The sequence below is a fragment of the Vulpes vulpes genome, chromosome 8 (assembly GCF_048418805.1).
Source record: "Vulpes vulpes isolate BD-2025 chromosome 8, VulVul3, whole genome shotgun sequence".
Classification (NCBI taxonomy): Eukaryota; Metazoa; Chordata; class Mammalia; order Carnivora; family Canidae; genus Vulpes; species Vulpes vulpes.
The window spans coordinates 7371482-7391000 of NC_132787.1; the positions used below are offsets into that span (position 1 = coordinate 7371482).

The 19519-nt window shown below is 47.3% G+C and overlaps 1 protein-coding gene across 4 annotated transcripts in view; it reads right to left on the reverse strand.

Moving 5' to 3' along the window:
• Positions 1 to 963: 963 nt before the first annotated feature.
• PCED1B (PC-esterase domain containing 1B) overlaps positions 964 to 19519 on the reverse strand; it is a 141005-nt gene continuing 122449 nt past the window's right edge. Inside the window, exons 4-5 of one of the 4 annotated variants that reach the window (XM_026000175.2) lie at positions 13396 to 13599; positions 964 to 2581 (exon numbers count right to left, since the gene is read on the reverse strand). In XM_026000175.2, coding sequence (XP_025855960.1) covers positions 1271 to 2527 — 1257 coding nt within the window. In that variant the 5' untranslated portion in view covers positions 2528 to 2581; positions 13396 to 13599 and the 3' untranslated portion in view covers positions 964 to 1270. Of the gene's footprint in view, positions 2585 to 9143; positions 9404 to 13395; positions 13943 to 19519 lie in introns of those variants that run through there. The other 3 variants (XM_026000174.2, XM_072765469.1, XM_072765470.1) reach the window with 3 other exon arrangements.

Here is a 19519-nt window from a genome sequence, read left to right on the forward strand (position 1 = left end):
AGTTATGTCCTGTTTTGACTATTTTATACAAATAATAACATTTCACTAGTCTCGGGTGATAAAAGCCCTAAGCACATAAAGTCTTCATGATGTTAACATTTCTACAAAAGGTGAAGAGATGGCTGTGGCTGTCAGAGTTGTGCCCTGGCTGGTCCCTTCTGACGGGTCGTTTTTATTCTCTAAGGGTGATAGACATTGTCATTGAATGCAACTTACTTTTTCCTAATTATTCTCAAATCCAAACCTCAAGACTATTCAAGCAAATCACAAAGTCCCAAGCATGCCATCCACTCTAGTCTGCATACCTTGTACATCCAACCAGTTAAGGATCCATAGAGGTTTTCACCAACATTTTCACAGAAAGACCCTGTCTGGTAAACTGTACTTCTTGGTTTGATAGTATACATCAGTCCCTATGGTTTAAAAGTCAATGTTGATCAGAAACTAGTATAAAGTAGGAAAGAAAAAAAAAAACTAGGAAAGACTAGTGGAAGAGGGATTTTGTGTGACCTAGAACAGGTCATATACGTCTGTTACCTTGTTTCTTCCTTTTAGTTAAATACTATATAGTTTTCCCAGTTTTAAAATTGAACGATTCTGGGATCCCTGGGTGGCGCAGCGGTTTGGCGCCTGCCTTTGGCCCAGGGCGCGATCCTGGAGACCCGGGGTCGAATCCCACATCGGGCTCCCAGTGCATGGAGCCTGCTTCTCCCTCTACAATTTAAAAATTGAACGATTCTTCGAGAATCTCTGGAAAATATGATCACAAAAAGCGAAAAGTTCTTCTGTCTATTTGTAAGGAACCAGGTCCATCTTATGGAAACCTTCAGAACAACTTCAAATTCCACTCTGAGTGGTTTATCAAGCAGACGAACAGCAGACAGTATCCTCGCTTTTTAAGAAGCTAAGCCTTAACGGAAGGGGGAGACACCACTAAATACAGACACACCCAACACCCACGGCTACTTTTAGTGAAACAACTTCTTTATTTCAAAGTTCTGTTTACAAAAAGACAAAAGAGGACAGGGAGTGGGGAGGCGGGAATGCTTGGTCACCCCCCCCTCCAGAGAGTAGGGGAAGAGGGGGGTAGCCAACAAACCTGGGTGTGAGACTGCCTGCCCTTCCCTGCCCTTATCAGCGACCGCAAAGACCAAAAAGAAGTCCAGGCGCGGACTGTGGGCTTGAGTTAACCGGATCAGTCTGTTTTCGGGGTGGCGGGGGGATGTGTCCGGTCCACGGACACCAGGGGGAGAAAGGCCGCGCGGGCAGGTTACTGAGGCCTTGGCTGTGGGCGGGAATGGGCCCGCCTCCTGGAAGGTCTGGGCCGCCGACCCCAGGGCCCATAGGGGCCACGCGGTGCATAGCGGGGGACACCCCTGTGGACCACAGGGGCTCGCTGCAAGTAGGGTAAGGGGAAAGGGGGCCCAGGAGGCCCAGGAGGCCCAGGGGGCCCAGGGGGCCCAGGGGGCCCGGGATCCATCATAAAGTCATCCTCAAAGGAAAAGCTCATCTGGGCAGGGAAGGGGACATCTGAATGGAAGTAGTTGGAGGAAAACTCACCCGACTGGAAAGACGGGCCGGAGAAGTACGCGTCCTGGGGACCGCACAGGTAGGGCGGCCCGGGCTGCGGGAGAGGAAAGGGCCGGGGCGGCGGGGGCGTGGGCAGCAGGGGGCAGCACCTGGCGCGGGGGGGCGCGCGCCCCCGCACAGGGAACCCCGGGCGGGCCCTGACCCACGTGCTCACGCGGTCGCGCCGGGGCAGCTCCACCCCCCAGGCGTCGGCCACGTGCGCCAGCAGCAGCTGCGACAGGTGGCGGTGCGCGCGCTCGTCCCAGTGCACCCCATCGCGCTGCCGGTGCTGGCCCGCGTGGCGGAAGTGGAAGTGCAAGTCCAGCACGTCGAAGCCGTGTCTCCTGGCCTCGGCCGAGCTGTAGAAGTTGGCTTCGATGACGCGCACGATGAGGGAGTCGTCGCCGGGCTGGTGGTCGGGCGGCAGGAAGCCCGCGGTGATCTGCTTGCCCACGGGCATGGCCGTGTTCCAGACCAGGAGGCACGACTCGGGCAGGACCTGGCCCAGGCGCCGGAACAGGCTCGCCAGGTTCTCCCGGTAGCTCCGCCAGGAGTCGGGGCCGTACCTGGAGAGGTCCCAGAGGCAGGAGTTCATGATGACCACGTCCGGGGGGCCGTGCTCGCTGCCCTGCAGCTCTTGCAGGACGGTCTCAAGGTAGCTGGAGTACACGCGCGTGAGGAAGTAGAAGCGCACCAGGTGGTGGGCGTCGCAGAACTGGCGGACCTCCCGGTACTGGACGCCGTTGTGCATGGGGCCCATCTGGCCTCCGTCCACCAGCTCGTCCCGCTCGAACGTCTCCTCCCCCTTGGCCTTGAGCTGGTTGGTGGTGAGCAGGCAGTCCTTCTGCAGCAGGAGCACCAGGTCCTTGTACACGGCCCTCTGCACGGAGTCGCCCAGGATGACCACGAACTTGTTATGGAGCAGCTGCTGCACTTCGGAGGCCTGCAGGTGGACCATGACGCCCCGGGCGCGCGGCCTCGGCCTGTCCTTGACACGCGGCGGGTCTGCAGGCTGCTGGGACACAAGGAGAGAGCGGCTGGGAGCGCCCCACCCCCACCCTGCGCAGGAGAAGGGGATGGAGGGTGGGCCTGGGGAGTCCAAGAGCAAGAAGGGAGCCGGAGCCCCGAGCCCTGCTGGGCCTGCTTGGCCGGGCCTCTCCTTGAACCTGCAGACTCCTCCTGCCCCGAGGCTGGTGGAGGCTTCCCCCAGGCCAGAAGCGACCAACCCCACAGGCCCTCCCCTGGCTGGAGGTGGAACTGCCCCTGGGAAGGCAGCTCCGGGGCTGAGAGCTGGAGAAGGGCGAGGCCCGCTCTGCAGCTGCTCAATAACCGCTCTGCAGCTGCTCAATAACCGGGACTGTGAGTGAGCAAGAAAGCACAGAGTGTTGTGATACGTTAAGCTGAAGAAGTTGCATGCCCCAGGGGTGCCCTGTGCGGCTGAAACTATAGAAAAATAAGTAACATTGGAAGAAAATATCCCAGAACAGAGTTTTTCATAGAAAACGAGGATTACGGAGGACTTGCCTTCCCTCCTTTCTTTGGAAATGTATTTTATAGAATCGTACATTTCTTTTAATAACTTACAAAGAATTCAATGAAATGCAACAAACAACAGAAAGGAAAAGTATGGGGCAGGGGAGTAGCTCAGTGGGTTAAGCGTCCGCCTTCAGCTTGGGTCTTGGCATGGATCCCCACGTCCCTTCCCTGCTCGGCCGGGAGTCTGCTTCTCCCTCTCCCTCTGCTCTTCCCCTCTGCTCATGCTCTCTCACTCTCTTGCAAATAAACAATAATCTTTTTAAAAAAACAAGTACGTGTGCCAGGTCAGAAAACACAGGAACAGATTTAACAAGGAAGCAGCTGGTTTTTGCCAACAGGACTTGTAAAAAAGGGCAATAACACTGGAAATTATTCACATGTTGCAGCTGTAATATTCTTTGCTTTCCACAGGAAGATCAGAATCTGCCATCCCCAAATATGCCATTTTGGCATAAGGATTATTTTGAGCTCAAGGCAACTGAGAATCAGAAGACCCAGGAAGAGTTCTCAGCACTTCCCGTCTCTGCCCAAAAGCGGTGTATAAATTTCCCTTTGAGGCAGGTGCGCCTTCCCCCACCAGGAAGAGTAGAGTCAAGGAAGAAGATGGGGAGCTGTCGACACCAAGATGGGTTTGCATTAACAGATTTTACTAAAATAGCCCCCATCTTCCATTAGTTCCCTCATAGATTTCCCAGTTCTTCCCCACAATTCTTGTTGTTTGTTTGTTTTTAAGATTTTGTTTATTCATGAGAGTTCCCCACAATTCTTCATCCCATGAAACCCAAACCCCTTTTCCTTTCTTAAAATGATAGATAAGCCCCTGAATCTGCTTCTTTGAATTTCCATTCTGTGAACTCTGGTGCACACAAATATTATTAACAACTGTGTGCTTTTTTTTCCCTTTGAACCCATCTTTGTTTAATTCACAGGGCCCTGGGTATTGAACCTAAGAGAGTAGAAAGTTTTTCCTCCTCAGCACATTGCATTAAGATGTTAAGAGTTGTGAAAACCATCTTCAAAACTTCGGTTTATTGTAAAGCTGCCATTTGTGACCATATCCGTTAATGAATAAAAGGTAAAAGTACACTTCGATATCACCAACAAATCTCAGGAGGGGAGGAACAGGGCATTCACTTGATACACAGAAGCCAATAAAATCCATTGTGCCTTGATATTTGTAGGCATTTATGCATCAGTTAGCATTTTAATAGCTATTATGAAATTACACATTCAGTTTTTAAAAGCTATATTATGTGTGTGTTTAAATGGGTACAAGTACAAAAATGAAACCATGAAAATGGGTAGCATATAAGAGCTGCCCTAAGAGAATAGTCGAAAATATTAGCTTATTTTTTCCCAAAAGAATCTCCATTCAAATGTTTTTGCTATCAAAAAAAAAAAAAAAAAGGTTTAAAAAGAGGATATATAGCTTATTGTGGTGCAATAAAATAAAACCTTAAGCAAACTCCAAATCCCTTTGGGGCTCTGGGATGTTGCTTTGTTGACAGTCATTTGTCACCTTTGTTAGGTGTCTACCAATTGCTCCACGCCATTGGGGATATAAAAATGAGTAAAACCTGGTCACCCGGCAGGAGCAGATCAGAAATATTGACTGGTGGCTAACACAGAGTGCCAAGTACCGTGAACGTAGACGGAAATAGGTGCTTTGGACTTTCAGGGTCTCTGTGAACAAACAGCACTTCCCTGCTCTAGGTCCCAGTCTCCAAAGTGCTAAGTGAAGGGGGAAAACCTCCTCCTGGGGTTTCTTGGGTCCTCACGGGGCGCCCGACCTGCGTGCCCTCTCTGGGCTGGCACTCTGGTCCCATTGTGTGCCTAGTGCCCTAGGATACCAAGCACCGTCCCCTGCCATTAGAGTTCTCTCCCTGCGGCGGGCAGCTCTGATGACCTGGTGGCTCTCCATTAGGGTACTTTGTTTCCTGGGCCTAATGCATCCCTCCTCTGGGTGTGAAGGGCTCTACACTGGGACTCACAGGTGGGAGTCCAATCCACTACTTAAAAGCTGTGGGAAAGAGAGGACTGAAGTGCAGTGGTGAAGAGCACTGCTTTCGGAGCAACACAACTTGATGTGAGGACTAAGTGCAAAACGGTTAGAACAACGCTTGACAAGTAGTAGGCACGATTAAGGGTTAGCTATTATAGGACTGAGCAAGTTTCAAAACACCAGGTTAATGATCAATAAAAGGGGGAGGAGGGCTTACAGTGTCTGTCCTGTGCTTCTGGCAGGGTTCTGTGAAGAGTAGAGGAGATGATCCAAGGGAAAGGATAGAGCAAAATTAACGTTTGTTGAATGGCTATGGGATGCCAGTTGCTTTACGAATGCAATCCTATTGATGAGATGACTTTTATGATTTCTGTTTTATAGGGAAGGATATTGATGGGATGGAGCTAAAATTTAAAACCACAGACACTGAAGTCTGTCTCCGTAGGGAGACCCCTTTACAGCAGATGCCCTGCGGGCTGGGTCTGAATCCAAACGCTTGGCTCCTGCAGGGGAGATATCGGAGACAAGATAGAAGGGGGGTGCCTCAGTGTGTCTCTCCGCACAGGCGGGCAACCATTTCCTCTGCCTGCCCAGAAGAGGTGGTTTATGTGTATTTAGCAGGCTGGTGTGTGTGTGTGTGCTTTGAGTGACAGTATACATATTCCATCCCATACCTTGATCTCAACCAAGACACATACAAAAATTAAGTGACCTGGATTTTAAAATAACCAAAACACAACTCTGCAGACTCCCAGGCCCCTCAGGGTTTGAGAAATCCTGGCTGCCCTGTATCCCCACCAGTGCACTTAACCCACCCAGATGCTGCTCCAAGAGCTCAAGAGTCCAAACTAGGCAAGAACGTCTCCCTGGGAATCTCTCATTGTTCTTCTGGGATGGAACAGGAGAGCGGATCAGACTGTGGAAAAGAAGGGAGGAGGAAATGACTGGAAAGAGCCCTCTAGTTAGAAGTTAAACTGAAAGGAAATTCGTGAAATTCTTGATAAAGAGCACCGGAGACTGTAACAGGATTAACAAATCAGACACCCACCCCCAGGACTATCGCCCTGAGAAAGAATCATTTAGACTAAGATACCATGCACTAAAATCAAAACCTAACAAAAAATGAAGTGACTTTTTTGCGGGGGTGGAGTGGTGAATGAAGACTAATTGAGAGCTAGAGCTGCTTAAAAAAAAAAAAAAGTTGGTAAGTTCCATTTTCAAAGCTTTTTATTTCCCAAAAAAATGAAACAAAAAAGGGCTTTGAAAAACATATTACTGGTCTTTTAAGCCTAGGCTTCTTTCTTCAAATTTGCTCAACTCACTTAGTAGTTTTCGTAGCTATTTTAGAGATAAGAATGACTCATTCATTCATTCATTCATTCAGTAAACATCATTGTGAGCCTGACACTATGCCACATGGAGGGCCTAGTGTAAAAAGGTAGTCTCTTCTTTCAAGAGCAGCAAGGAAAAGGACGAGTAAAAGGCAAATACAGAAGAAGGTGCTAGCAGCTACAAAGGATGTATGCAAATCAAGTGCCAAAGCCAGCGGGAGGAGGAAAAGAGGGAAGCAGGAGGTATGTATACGCGTGATCCTGGCAGTCTTGTGATTTCAACCTCAAATTAAAACCCCTTCCCCTTAAAAAAAAAAAAAAAAAAAAAAGTTTCATGATGATTCCTAAAATCATAAGTTAGTTCCATGCTTTCTATTTGGACTTTGACAGAAATGTGCATTAATAATGGCTACTGCTATAATAAATGACTTTCAAGCACTTTGCTTACATTTCTTTGTTGGGGGTAATTAATTTTTCAAGAGCTTCATAAGCCATGACCTATAAATCACAGACTATTGCTGTGTGACTATCACAAACCAAACACGTAACATTTGTTCTTCATTAACCAATGTGTTGTAGAAATTAGGTTAATTCTTTTTTTTTTTTTTCCCTTTTCTTACTGATCTTTAGTCACAGGAAAACGGACACAGAAATGGGTCAGTTGCTCTAGAGACCCTGCAGTGAAATCTTAAATCAGAGGTAATGGCTAACGATTAGGATGTTGTTTTGATTAGTTGTAGGAAGTACTTGTAACTAGTTTAAAAGTTTCTTGCATAAGACTAACCATCTGAATGCAACATTATACTGGGAATACAAACAGTTCATTTCCTTCTAACTGCATTTTTGGTAATCAAATCAACGTTTTGAACTTTCCAGGATCCCCCTAGGTTTTAACAGAGAAGATGATACAAAATAAAATTATTTTCCATGAATTCACCTCAATGTCTTGGCATTTGCTTAGTTTTCGAAGTGGGCTTTAAACTTGTCACGAATTAAATCGCGTGTCCTATAAAGTTTTCAAAGAAGAAAAACAATTCAAACTTCTCCTTTGGGAAAGCTTTACGAATGGCCTGAGGTTTGCGGATTCTCAAGAGATTTATCTTTTTGCTCTGGGCCAACTCAGGTAACACACACTCTCCTATATAACACAGAAAAGGGGAAAATAATGCAGGCCTACTATTTTAAAAAGTGCTTTTAGGGGTAAATTTGCAAAAACACAGAAAAGTACTGTGAGATGCTATATGGTAAATAATGCAAACTATTTGCAAATATCAGCTACTAGAAAGTCCCATTCTAATCCCCCACTCCAAGTAACCTCGCCTCTAAAAAAGGCCTCAGCTCTGAGGCCCATTTGGCCCATTAAGTCAGTAAAAATTTAGAGAACACACCTGTATCTGACAGTTGTCATTCTGCAAATGTGACCCATGCCCGCCCCACAACCACTGTCAGGGTTCCTCTACCCCGTTCCTGGGTCACCCAACCCTACCATATGGCCCAAATTTCTAACTTGGCTCTTCAGTGGGTCCTCACACACCACATCTAACATCTCAAACACACGCGATGTAAATGGAAAACTGAATCTAGAATCGTAATCTTCAAAGTGGACTTCCGGTAACCACAGGTCTTCCCTGTGGAGGCAGGAATCGCTGCAGGCCTAGGCAATTTGCATCATCTCCATCCCTCCGGGGCCACACTCTTAAATCTGTGATTCTTTGGCAAATAAAAGATCCACGGGAGAATTTCACACATTTTCAGGGTCTGAAAATTACCAAGTTTAAAAATCTGCAAGGCGGCATCATTTTCCCCTAGTGATAATCTAACCAAAAGTTTTTCCTGGGGACTTTAGAAAAAAATGCAGGTGACATCCTTTACAAATGAAGGGGGGAGGGTTCATAATACCTGATGTGTGGGTCACTACCATAAAAACAAGGGACGCCTGGGTGGCACAGTGGTTAGTTAAACATCTGCCTTCGGCTCAGGACGTGACCCTGGAGTCCCAGGATCGAGTCCCACATCGGGCTCCCTGCACGGAGCCTGCTTCTCCCTCTGCCTCTCTGTGACTCTCATGAATAAATAAATAAAATAAAACTCTTAAAAATGAAAGCCTTTATCCAAATAGCCCCCATTAAAAAAAAAAAAAAAAAAAACCCACACAACGCTTGTTGGATCTCCTAAAGTAAAAACAAATCAAAGCAATTCATATGAAGCAAAATAGGATTTCAAATCCTGCACAGCCTCTGACGAACTTCCACATTCTGGTCTCAGACCATTATTTAAACTACAGCCGCCAACTTGCTACCCGTTACTGCTCTAAGACTGAGAGATAACGGGGAGGCAGCGGCCGGTCCCCCTGGTCCCCCTGCCGGGAGGCGGGAAAGTCACACGTGGACTCTGACCCCACACAGCTGTGTGCTCCTGGGCCCAGGGCCCACTGCCGGGCCACCGTTCCCTCTGCTGTCACACGGGGGGGAGGATCACCTTCCTCCCTGGACAGCAGTGAGGATGCAAAGGGATCACCACTACGTCCTGCCAGGGCCTAGTACGGAGCCTGGCCCAGGTCAGGGACCTTTAAACCAGGGGCCCGGCGCCCCCTCCCCGCTGGAGCCTGCAGACAGCACCTCTCTCCCGTTGCCCCCGTGGAACCTTCCAGCCCACGCGCCGCCCCCCCGCCCTGCTCCTCCCTCCCTCCCGGGGCAGCCCGGTACCTCCTCAGGTGTAAAGGTAATTCCTCAGCCCAGGTGGCTCGCCCTTCCACCTCCTCAGGAACTTTGCTCCAGAATGTCCCCTGGAGAGGGGATAATTATGCATTCTGCTTTTTCTTCACCCTCCTTGGGCCGGTTCCTTCCTTTTAGCACTAGACACACTCTAGTTTCTTGCTTTAAAAAAAGAAAGGAAACTTCTTTGACTCCACCTCCAGGACAGTCCTATCTTTTGCTTCCCCTTCAAGGCCACTTTCAAGGAGTAGTTTGCAGGGCCTGTGGCCGGGTCCTCACCTCCCACTCACTCCTCCTTGGACTTTTATTCGGCTTCCAGCTCCACCAGAGCGGGGAGACGTCGGGCAGTAAATCAGCAGCGATTTCCCGGCCGCTCCTGTCAAGGGCCACCTCGTGGTCCTTACCCCGGGCAGCAGCATCCCCAGGTCCTCGGGCCGGGGCGCCCGGGGTCACCTCCTTCCGAGAACTGACACCCTTGGCCCCTGGCTCACCTGCCCCGCGATCCTGGGTGAGTTTCTCTTTCTCGGGCAATCCCCCAATTGTTGGGCTTTCTCAGGAACCCCACGAATCGGCTCCTTCCTTCTTTTCTCCAACCTTCTTCCCTCGGGTAAATCCCTCCAGCTCTTCGCTCCAGGACGGCGATCCTGCTTCTCAGTCTGCCCCCAAACAGTCCGGCCTTACCCCCTGTTTTCCCAGAGCAGTAATTAAGGGCATCCCTCCCCCCATCACCTAAAGCAAGCCCCCCCCCTCCTTGGGGATGGAAACAAATTATTCGGTCTCCTTATCAATCACCATTTGTATGCAGATGCCTCCTGAATTGAGGCCCGGCCCAGGGGCCCCCAGGGGGGCCTGGAGGTAGCCCCCTGGGTTTATATCCGGTTCCACCGCAGGCTAGCCCCTGTGGCCTCAGCCAGTTTCAGCGCATTTGGGGTTTTTTTTTTGCACTTGAGAAGCCTCATCAACAAATTGAGAACAATACTATGAATTTCGTAACAGAGCATTTTTTAAGTGCTCAATAAACGTAGCCAGCCCAAGCTTGTCCCTGGAGCTCCAGGCGACATTCAGGTGAGCAGGCCGGTGCTCCCAGGGGCCGGGGAGGGGCGGGGGCCCAACCGCCTGGGTGGGCCTCTTATCACTTTCAAATTCTCCAGAGGCCCATTTATCCTGCCATCAACCTGGGACTGAATTCCTAAGATAATTCTCCGGTGACCTTTGGATCATCCTCCTAAAGGTAAAAAATGGATCATCTGTTGGAAGGACGGCCGCAGGTCCTTGCTGGGCGTTTTCTGAGAGCTGCTAGAGAATGTTCTCGGGCAACGTCGGTCGAGATAACCTGGTGCAAGTAACCTCTGCTTCTCAAATGCTTGGATCAAGTCATTTTTTACGGTTCGTGACCGGTGGCTGTTGCCACTGTGTGCCCCAAAACCTCAAAAATCCTTGATTGATAGCCCAGATGGAGAATAGTTCAACTGCTTCTTGGCATTAAAAATAATCATCATCATAATAATAAGGTGTAATTCTCGGGGCTATGCTTTAGGGAGGAGGATGTGGCCGTGTGCTTTGAGCGCAGTTGACCAATGTCACCTCTGCTGTGGATTTTATGATGAACTTTTTTACTTGCCCTCAATTATTTTTAATTCTTGAGGAAGTGCGTCTTCACTTTGAAAGCCTTCCAGAATGGTATGGTTTCTGTGTTGGGTTTTCTCATCCCAAACGTGGTCATCTAGGGTTTTGAATGTTGTGGCTTCACTTTGATTTGATAATGCTAGCCTAGCTCCAGCATTCTGTATTAGGAAACTTCGGTTTTTACCCTAGGATAGGATCCTGCCTCGTGTGCCGCTCCCCAACACCCGAGGATGGATTTCTTTAGAGCCCGTGTATACCCCGAGAGCCTTTTCTCACCTCTTCGTGTTTACCCTGTGACTCAGCATCAGTGTCCCCCCAACCCTTCCAATACTGAAATTCTGTTTCTGCCTTAAGATCCAGTTTCAAACGCACAGCTGTCTGAAGACCTCCCCCTCCTCCCCCTCCTCCCCCTCGACAGAAAAGTCTCGTTCTTCTGATTTTAGTCCTTGATTCTATTTTGTACTATGATTGACCCCTCATGTGCCATCCCACCCCTGTATATCCTAGTCCTGGACGGCAGAAGTAGGTCTCACCCATCCTTCTAGAGCCTTCGCAGCCCAGTGCCCTCTGCATAATGGTTAGTGTTCACTGAGCAGTTACTATGTGCCAGGCCTGCTGCTCTCTGCCCCCAGCCTGCTGAGGGAGAAACAATCATTGTCTCCATTTTATGGATAAGGAAACTGAGGCCTGGGGAGGTTATGGACCTCCCCCAAGGCTGTCCAAGCTAGCAAAGAGCAGAACTGGTCTGTCATTGCCACTGAATCTTCTGATTGATTAGATCAGCTTAAGATACTGTTTTGTCTTGTTTTTTTAGGAGGAAATAAGGCTCCAGCGCCTGAGCTTTTCAACAACCCAGCTATAAATATTAGTTGAGGTTGAGAGGCAAAAAATAGTCTTATCTAGAAAAAAATATATTTGCATATCATTTTCCTTCTCATTCTCTGTTGAAAACCCGAATGAAGCCATGTTTTGTACACAGCTTTAAGGTTTGTTTTTTGTTTTTTTTTTTCCCCTGAAGAAACCGAGCAGAGATGAAGTTCACTTGGTTCGGCCTGCATCCCTGATGGGTAACTGTTCCCCCTCGCGGGTCAGTGGAAAAGCCAGTGCTGCGCTAAAGCTCTATTTGTGCTTCAGAGTTTTTTTATATTTATTTATGCTGACTACTCCAGATCCTAGCCAGTGGCTGAATCACAAGTTCCCATGGTTGCAAAAGAGCCAATAATGACTAAGTGGCTTTCGACCGATGGACAGGTAGGGTTCAGAAAATTCTATCTCCGGGAACGACCACAAAAGGCAGTTTCACCTGTGATGTGAACATTCAGCTGAGTCAGCAGGTTGGGGTTTCGCCACCCCCAGAGCTCACTTCATCTCTGTGTCTTCAGCATTTCACCGGGAGAGGTGGCCTCCAATGCTCCTCCAAGGAGATTGCATGGAAGAGCTTTTAAAATGGAAATTCTTTTATGATCGTTGTTATTATCATTATTAACAGTGTAGTGTCTGAATGCCAAGTACATAGTGTTTCTATGGGGGAGAAAAAGGTTTTGAATTTAAGAATGGGATTCTAAGAGTCGATCCCTATCTGCCTCCTCCCCCCTGCCCATGCAGTGTTGTAGAAGGATCTGGAAGGCCTATGTGGCTACTGCTCAGTGTGCTGGCAGCAGGACTGAGGATTTCTCCAGTTTGAGACCCTGTGGCTTGGAAATCAGAAGAGAGGCAAGGTCCAAGAGGTGAGGAGCTCTGCGGGAGAAAGGAACGTGGGGACTCACTCTGACACTGGCTTTTCCCCAGTCCTGTGGTCTCCCTTTTGAACCCATGAGCCTTTCTTCCTCCAGCTGGGTTCAGCAGGCCTTTCAGCTCCTCCCCTACCCCTCGGTAACAAAAATACGTCAGCAGCTCTCACGCTGCTGCCTACCTTAGGGTTAATTGTGGAAATCAGATGAATGCTCTGTAAACTTTACAAATGTTAATTATTGTTCTTCTGAGCCGCCTCAGCACATGGGATGGGTTTTACTAGTTCAGAGGGCTTTCCAGTTGAATGAAGGACTTAATTTATCATTTAGAAACCCTGATTTAACTTGTTATTCAGTGACATTTAGTATCCACTCCATCAGCGTGGTAAGTGTCTTACCCATCCAGTCCTCTTAAGAACCCTGTGACACTGGTAGTTTCTTTTTCTCCATTTTACACATTCGAAAAAAGTTTGGAAGATTGAGTCATCCGCCCAAGGTCATCTATTTCAGAAAAAGCAGAGCTGGGAGTCAAAACTGATGCCAAGCCTTTGTGGTCAACCACAACATACACGATTGCACAGAAAACAGATGCTTCTCGTCCTTTCTCCTGTTCACTACTGTCTGTCTACACTTCTGTACGTTTTGAGAGAGAGAGAAAGAGAGAGAGAGAGAGAGAGCATAGTTCATCCAGCACGAATCCTTCGTATGACAAAGTAACAGTTGTCCCTTGCAGGCTGTCCAGTTAGGTGGGGGGTGCAAGGGGTTAGGGTGCAAGGGGTTAGGATTCTGACTGCTCTAGGCCCAAGAAAGGAGGATCCTAAGAAAGGCTGGTCAGAGATGGGAAACTGTTACTTAAAATAAAATGGGAGAAACTGGAAAGTACTTACTCATTTAAAACCTGGTGATTAAAACGTGTACCTCTCGGTGGACTCTAGGTCTCTTCCCCAGACAGGGTCCTTTCTCGGCGGGAGATCAGAGAGGCCGGGGTGGAGAGCCCAGGGCCCCCCGCTGCTCGGCAGATAAGCTCAGGTCTGGGTGCTGCTGGGTTTGTGAGCCAGCGGCTGGGGTGAAGATGCCATTTCCGGTGGTATCTGAGGCAAATGACATGAGTCAGCATTTACTTCTCTGCATTAGGAAGCGGAAGACTAATGACCAGAGCTTTAAGGCCTGACAAATGTGAAAGCGCAAAGTGGCAAGGAAATCCCGCATGTAGCATCTTCCTGGAATTGGGCGCTGAGCTGGTTTGCATTTGGCATTTCTCAGTAATCGGGGTGGAGGCCCCATGGACTCTTCAACTTGGTCCTGTTTGCACAATTCAGACCCCGGGGTCTTAACTGTCTTGGAGCTTGGGTGTGCGGAGTGGGGAAGGGGAGAAGGACAGGCGGGGAGGGGAGGCGAAAGGGAAGTGAGAAAGAGAAATAAGGAAATGATAAGAGGACTGCTCCCTTTTCTAATTAATTTTTCAGAGTCGTGATCCTGCATTTTGGTGTGCTGCATCAGCTTGCGTTAGTGCTTTCAAATCCTTTCCCTTGACCTTCCCGCGGCCCTGTGGGTGGAGGAGCAGCCACGGAGAACCAGGGGCCTAGGTGAGCCCAGCAAGTGGCAGACCCATGAGGACCGCCCCCCCCATGTGGCCTCTGCTGTTCCCCACGAACCGGGCAGAGAACTGGGGGCCAGAGGGCGGGGTCTTTGGACTGGTTAGGTGAGTGCAGTGCTCCCTTTTCTTGGGTTTGGAAGGATGTGACTTGGAGGCCCAGGAGTACCCTTCCCTACAGATGCCAAGATCAACGAGGAGGAGGAAATGAATGAGGAAAAAAAAAAAAAAAAAAAAAAAACAGGAAAAATGAGGAAATGATGCTCCAAAAAAGTTTTTCCCCAAACTGTGAACCTTTTATAGGTGTCTTCAAGGCATTAAGTAGGGCATTTCTCCATCCCATTAATGGCATAAAATAACTAATGAACAAGAGTAAAAGGCTTCAGAACAGTCCAGAAATACATGCCCTGTGCACTTAATTTTTGTTCTTTTTTTTTTTTTAATACTATGCTATTTAAGTAAATCGGCCTATAAGGAAACCCAACTGCCTTTTCTTAAGAAATGTCATTTGATGTTACTTCATTGGCTACTCAGTTTGTGGCTCACAGATTCCACTCATTACATATTGTTTTTATTCTCTTATAAGTAGCCATAAGTCAAGTTATTTTGCATTTTACCCATGATTTTTCAGATTATCATTATGTTCCCAAGGCAAGGCTGCATCTAGAACCCAACTGATAACTTCAGTATTTTAAAATTCAGAGTAGTATATTACACAACTGAGAATTTGCCTTTATTTGATTCTGGGAATGAGTTTCATATCTCTCCAGTTCTCTAGGTTCCAGCTAGTCTGTGCATTGTGAAGGTAAAAGGCCTTGCCAGGTCTGGGGAAGCATGAACAAAATTGGCATAATTCCAAGACCAGACACTAGAGGAGCTGGAATCATGCAGATGATAATCTTGGTTATACTCTTTGAATTTAAAATAAAATTGTTTAAGACCAAACAACAGATTTTCTACCCATTTTCTTACGTCTAAGAACTTATAATGGTATATGGAGACAGTTACTGCTGTTCTTCTGGCCCCGTTTTGTGTTCCATAGCTCAGTGAGCTGGCTTTCTTTCTTATCCACCAAACTTTTCCTAAATGATAATGAACACTGATGCATGTATAAGGTTTTATACTCAGAGTCTCACAATAGAACCCGCTCATAAGGTCAGGCCAGCTCTAATCATTATTTTCACATTGCAGTTGGTAAAACTGAGGCTGGGAATGACCTCGAATGCCTGTGACCTTGATGGAGTACCCAGGGCCTGGGCACACGTAGACAGCAGTGTGTCCTCTTTTCTGCCCTCTCAGTGGGAGGCCAGGCAGGGCGCACAGCCATTATTATTTTGCTTATTTTTGGAAGGTATTTAATACTAGGGCACAGAACTTCCAAATTACAAGTAAGAGTGAGGGGTCCCTCTCCCTTTTTTGTTTCCTAATTCTTCATTTGTTCTTACAGAAGTGGTACGGTCATGGGCTTCTCATCTATTCCATCAGAAATATTCTATGCAGATAACCTATATCTCTCTGAAAGATTTTATTCTCCTTCTTCCTTCTTAAGAGTCAACTTCCCTTTTTATTTAAGGCAGATGTCTGGAAAGAAGAATACAAATACCACTTAGAAGAGATATTCAACTGCAGAAAGTCTTTGGTAAACTGACCATCCAGATTGTTCTGAATATTCAGTTGTTTGAAATGGATCAGAGAATTCATGACTCATGACAGCCTCTAAAAGGAGTTAAGTGAATAAATAAATAAGTAAATAAATAAATAAAAAATAAAAGGAGTTAGGTGAAGCTGTCCCTATGGTGCAGTACTATAACTGACCCAGACCCTCGTACTCTGTCTGGAGACCACTTAAACCTTGATATGGATTTGAGGTATGGTGACTGCATGGCTACTGATGGTGTGAATTGAAACCAGACCTATGATGCTGTGAATCAAGTAGCTTTGGGGCCACACAGACTTGAGTTTGATCACGAATTATGTCATTTATGGCTGCATGACGTTGGCCGTCACTGAACTCCTTGTGGCTTGATTTTTCTCATATGCAAAATAATGACAATAACAATCACTACATAGAGGCAAGGGTTAGATGAGAAAATAGACTTCGAGCACCAGGTACATACTAGTGTATTATAAAATATATCCACATCATTAACTGAGGCCATTAGTTTTCATTCATTCAATGAATAATGTGGCAGACACTGTTCGAGGTAGAAGAGATACAGCTGTGAATGACACATTAAGAAAAAAACAAACAAAAAAACCCCTTTCCTTTATAGAGTTGGTATTTGGGTTGGGGGAGTCAGACAACTAAAAAAAAAAAAAAAAAACCCACCTGATAAGTAAAATAATATGTTAGGTAGAAGAGGAACACGATTGTTGGATGAAGAGGAAGAGGATGCAGGGGCTGTGGGTTGGAATTTTAAATGGTGTAGTGATGGGGTTTGAGACCCACTACCCCAGAATATGGCACCTCAGCATGCTGAATATTTTAAGCCCAAGGGACTTGAGAAACAGCAGGTGCTAGAGTGACTCGGACCTCCCCTGAAGCAGGTCACAAGGCCCTCTTGTGAAAGGTGCCCTCCCCTTACCTGGAACAAAGTAGCATCCTTATCTCTGAAGACACCAGGACTCAGAGAGGAATCCAAACAAACAAGTTTTGTTAAATTCCCCCAGTTTATCAGCCTTAGCTAGTACCCTCCGTTCTACCAGAGTGAAAAACACTTAGGCTTAACCTTGCTTTGTGTCTTCCTTTTTTTTTTTTTTTTTTTTTTTTTTTAAGATTTATTTATTTGAGGGAAGAGAGCAAGCAAGTGGGGGCAGGAGGAGAGGGAGAGAGAATCTCAGGAACTCCCCATTGAGTGTGGAGCCCAATGTGGGGCTTGATCTCATGACCCGGTGGATCATGACCTCAGCTGAAATCAAGAGTAAGACACTTAACCCACTGAACCACCCAAGTGCCCCTCTGCTTATAGGCTAATTTGCGTGCTTTTCTCTTGTTGATCTGTCTTTTGTTAGAGACCCAGCTGGGAACCTAGACAGGTTAGAAGGAACCAACAGTGTTTTGGAGAAGGCCTCCCAAAGAGGATGACATTTGAGCAAAGTCCAGAAGGAGGTGATGGAAACACTGTGTAGAAATCGGAGGGGGGAGGAAGCTCCAGGCAGAGTGAACAATAAAGAGGTGAGTCTGACTAGCTTGGAGTGAACTAAGAGAGGCAGACACAGGAGATGGAGTCAGAGGAGAAAGGGCGGTAGGTTGTGGACCATTGAAAGAACTTGGGCTTTTATTCTGGGAGCCACTGTGAGGGGCCTGGGCAGAAAATTTCCACCACCTTACTACAGACTGTGTGGAGCAGGAGTGGAAGCAAGGAGACTACCTCAGAGGTTACTGAGTAATTCAAGGGTTGAACCAGAGTCACATTAGCTGAGGAGTGAGGAGTGGTCAGCTTTTGGGCCATTCTCGCCCATGGAGAGAAGATGGGGTATGAGAACAAGGAGGGAAGACAAGCCTAGCTCTGTGGTTTTCTGGCCTGAACAACAGGAAGGATGGAGTTGCCATTTACTGAGATGGAGAAAATTTAGAAGAAACAGATTTGGGGGGTGGGAGTCAAGAGTCTGATTTGGGGCTTGTTACATTTGAGATTCCTTATAGATATCTAAATTGAGTTGTTGGATGGAGATTTGAATATATAGGTCTGGAGCTGGGGGGAGAGGGCCAGGCCTGAGGTATCAGTTTGGCTTGGATGCTCTCACCATGGGAGTAGGTGAACTAGAGAGGAAAAGAGGTCTGAGAATTGAACCATGGGGCACTACAGGTAGAGGAAGCCAGGAAGTCGAGGAGGAACTCCTACAGGAAGGACTCTTAGTCCTTCTCAAGGAAGAAAACTAGGAGAGTGGGAGGTCCTAGAAGCCAAGGGGAAAGAGAGTTTCAAGGGAGGACTCAAGAGACGTTGTCTGTCTCAGAGATAGTTGATAAGTCAAGTGGGATATTTGGCCATTGGCTGTGCAGGACATTGGTGACCTTGACTGAGTGGTAGAGACAAAGGCTGCTTAGAGTGGTCAGAAAGAATAAGAAGGGGCAGCCCGGGTGGCTCAGCGGTTTAGCGCCGCCTTTAGCCCAGGACAGGATCCTGGAGACCCTGGATCGAGTCCCACGTCGGGCTCCCTGCATGGAGCCTGCTTCTCCCTCTGCCTGTGTCTCTGCCTCTCTCTCTCTCTCTCTCTCTCTCTCTCTCTCTGTGTGTGTGTGTGTCTCATGAATAAATAAATAAAATCTTAAAAAAAAAAAAAAAAAAGAGTAAGAGGAGAATGGGAAACGGTACCACCCTGGAGGAGTTTTACTATAAATAAAGCTGGAAAGTGGAGGAGCCCAGGGTAGGATGCCCCCAATGGCATAATGATTATTTTTAATTAACATTATTTAGGAAACAGCCAGTATAACAAAAACACTCTGACCCTCTTAGGTCTAGAAAGCAGATCATAAATCTCCCATGTGAAAGGTCCCCTCCCTACACCCGGGAGGAAGAGAGGCGTCCTTATCATCAGAGACAGGGAATCCGGGGCTGAAGAAGCCACATAAACAAACCTTGTTAATTTTGCTAATTTACCACCCCAGCCCAAACTCTGCTTGGATTCCTTACTAATAGATGGTCCCAAACATAAAGTATTCTTTGTCCTGTCAGTTCCTCATAAACCTGTGTCCCTTTGTCTAGAAAGTATAAAAGCTGCTGCCTTGGTCACTTCTGAGGTCCCATATCTATGAGACCTCTGTGTGTATGAATTATTTTTTTTTGCCTCGTTAATCTATTTCATGTTCATTTAATTCTTATACCACCCAGAAGAATCTTGAAGGGCAGAGGAAAATTTTTCTTCCTCCACAAGGGGGAAGGGAGGCTAAGAGAATTTTATTTTCTTTTAAAATAGGAACGGGGTGGGGGTAGGGGGCAGCCCAGGTGGCTCAGCAATTTAGCGCCGCCTTCAGCCCAGGGCCTGATCCTGGAGACCCGGAATCGAGTCCCGCATCAGGCTCCCTGCATGGAGCCTGCTTCTCCCTCTGCCTGTGTCTCTGCCTCTCTCTCTGTGTCTCTCATGAATAAATAAACAAAATCTTAAAAAAATAAAAAATAAAAATAAAATAGGAACGGGGGCACCTGGGTGGCTCAGTGGTTGAGCATCTGCCTTCAGCTCAGGTCATGATCCCGGGGTCCTGGGATCGAGTCCCACATCAGGCTCCCTCTGCCTGTGTCTCTGCTTCTCTCTCTGTGTCTCTCATGAATAATAAATAAAATCTTTAAATGAATGAATGAAAGAGATGGGAACAATAATAGTATGTTTGTATACTTACAGGAATAAGTCAGTGAGTGGGGAAAACCAGGTGATGCAGGAGGAATGCCGGTGAAAGGGTTGGGATCTATGCCTAAGTG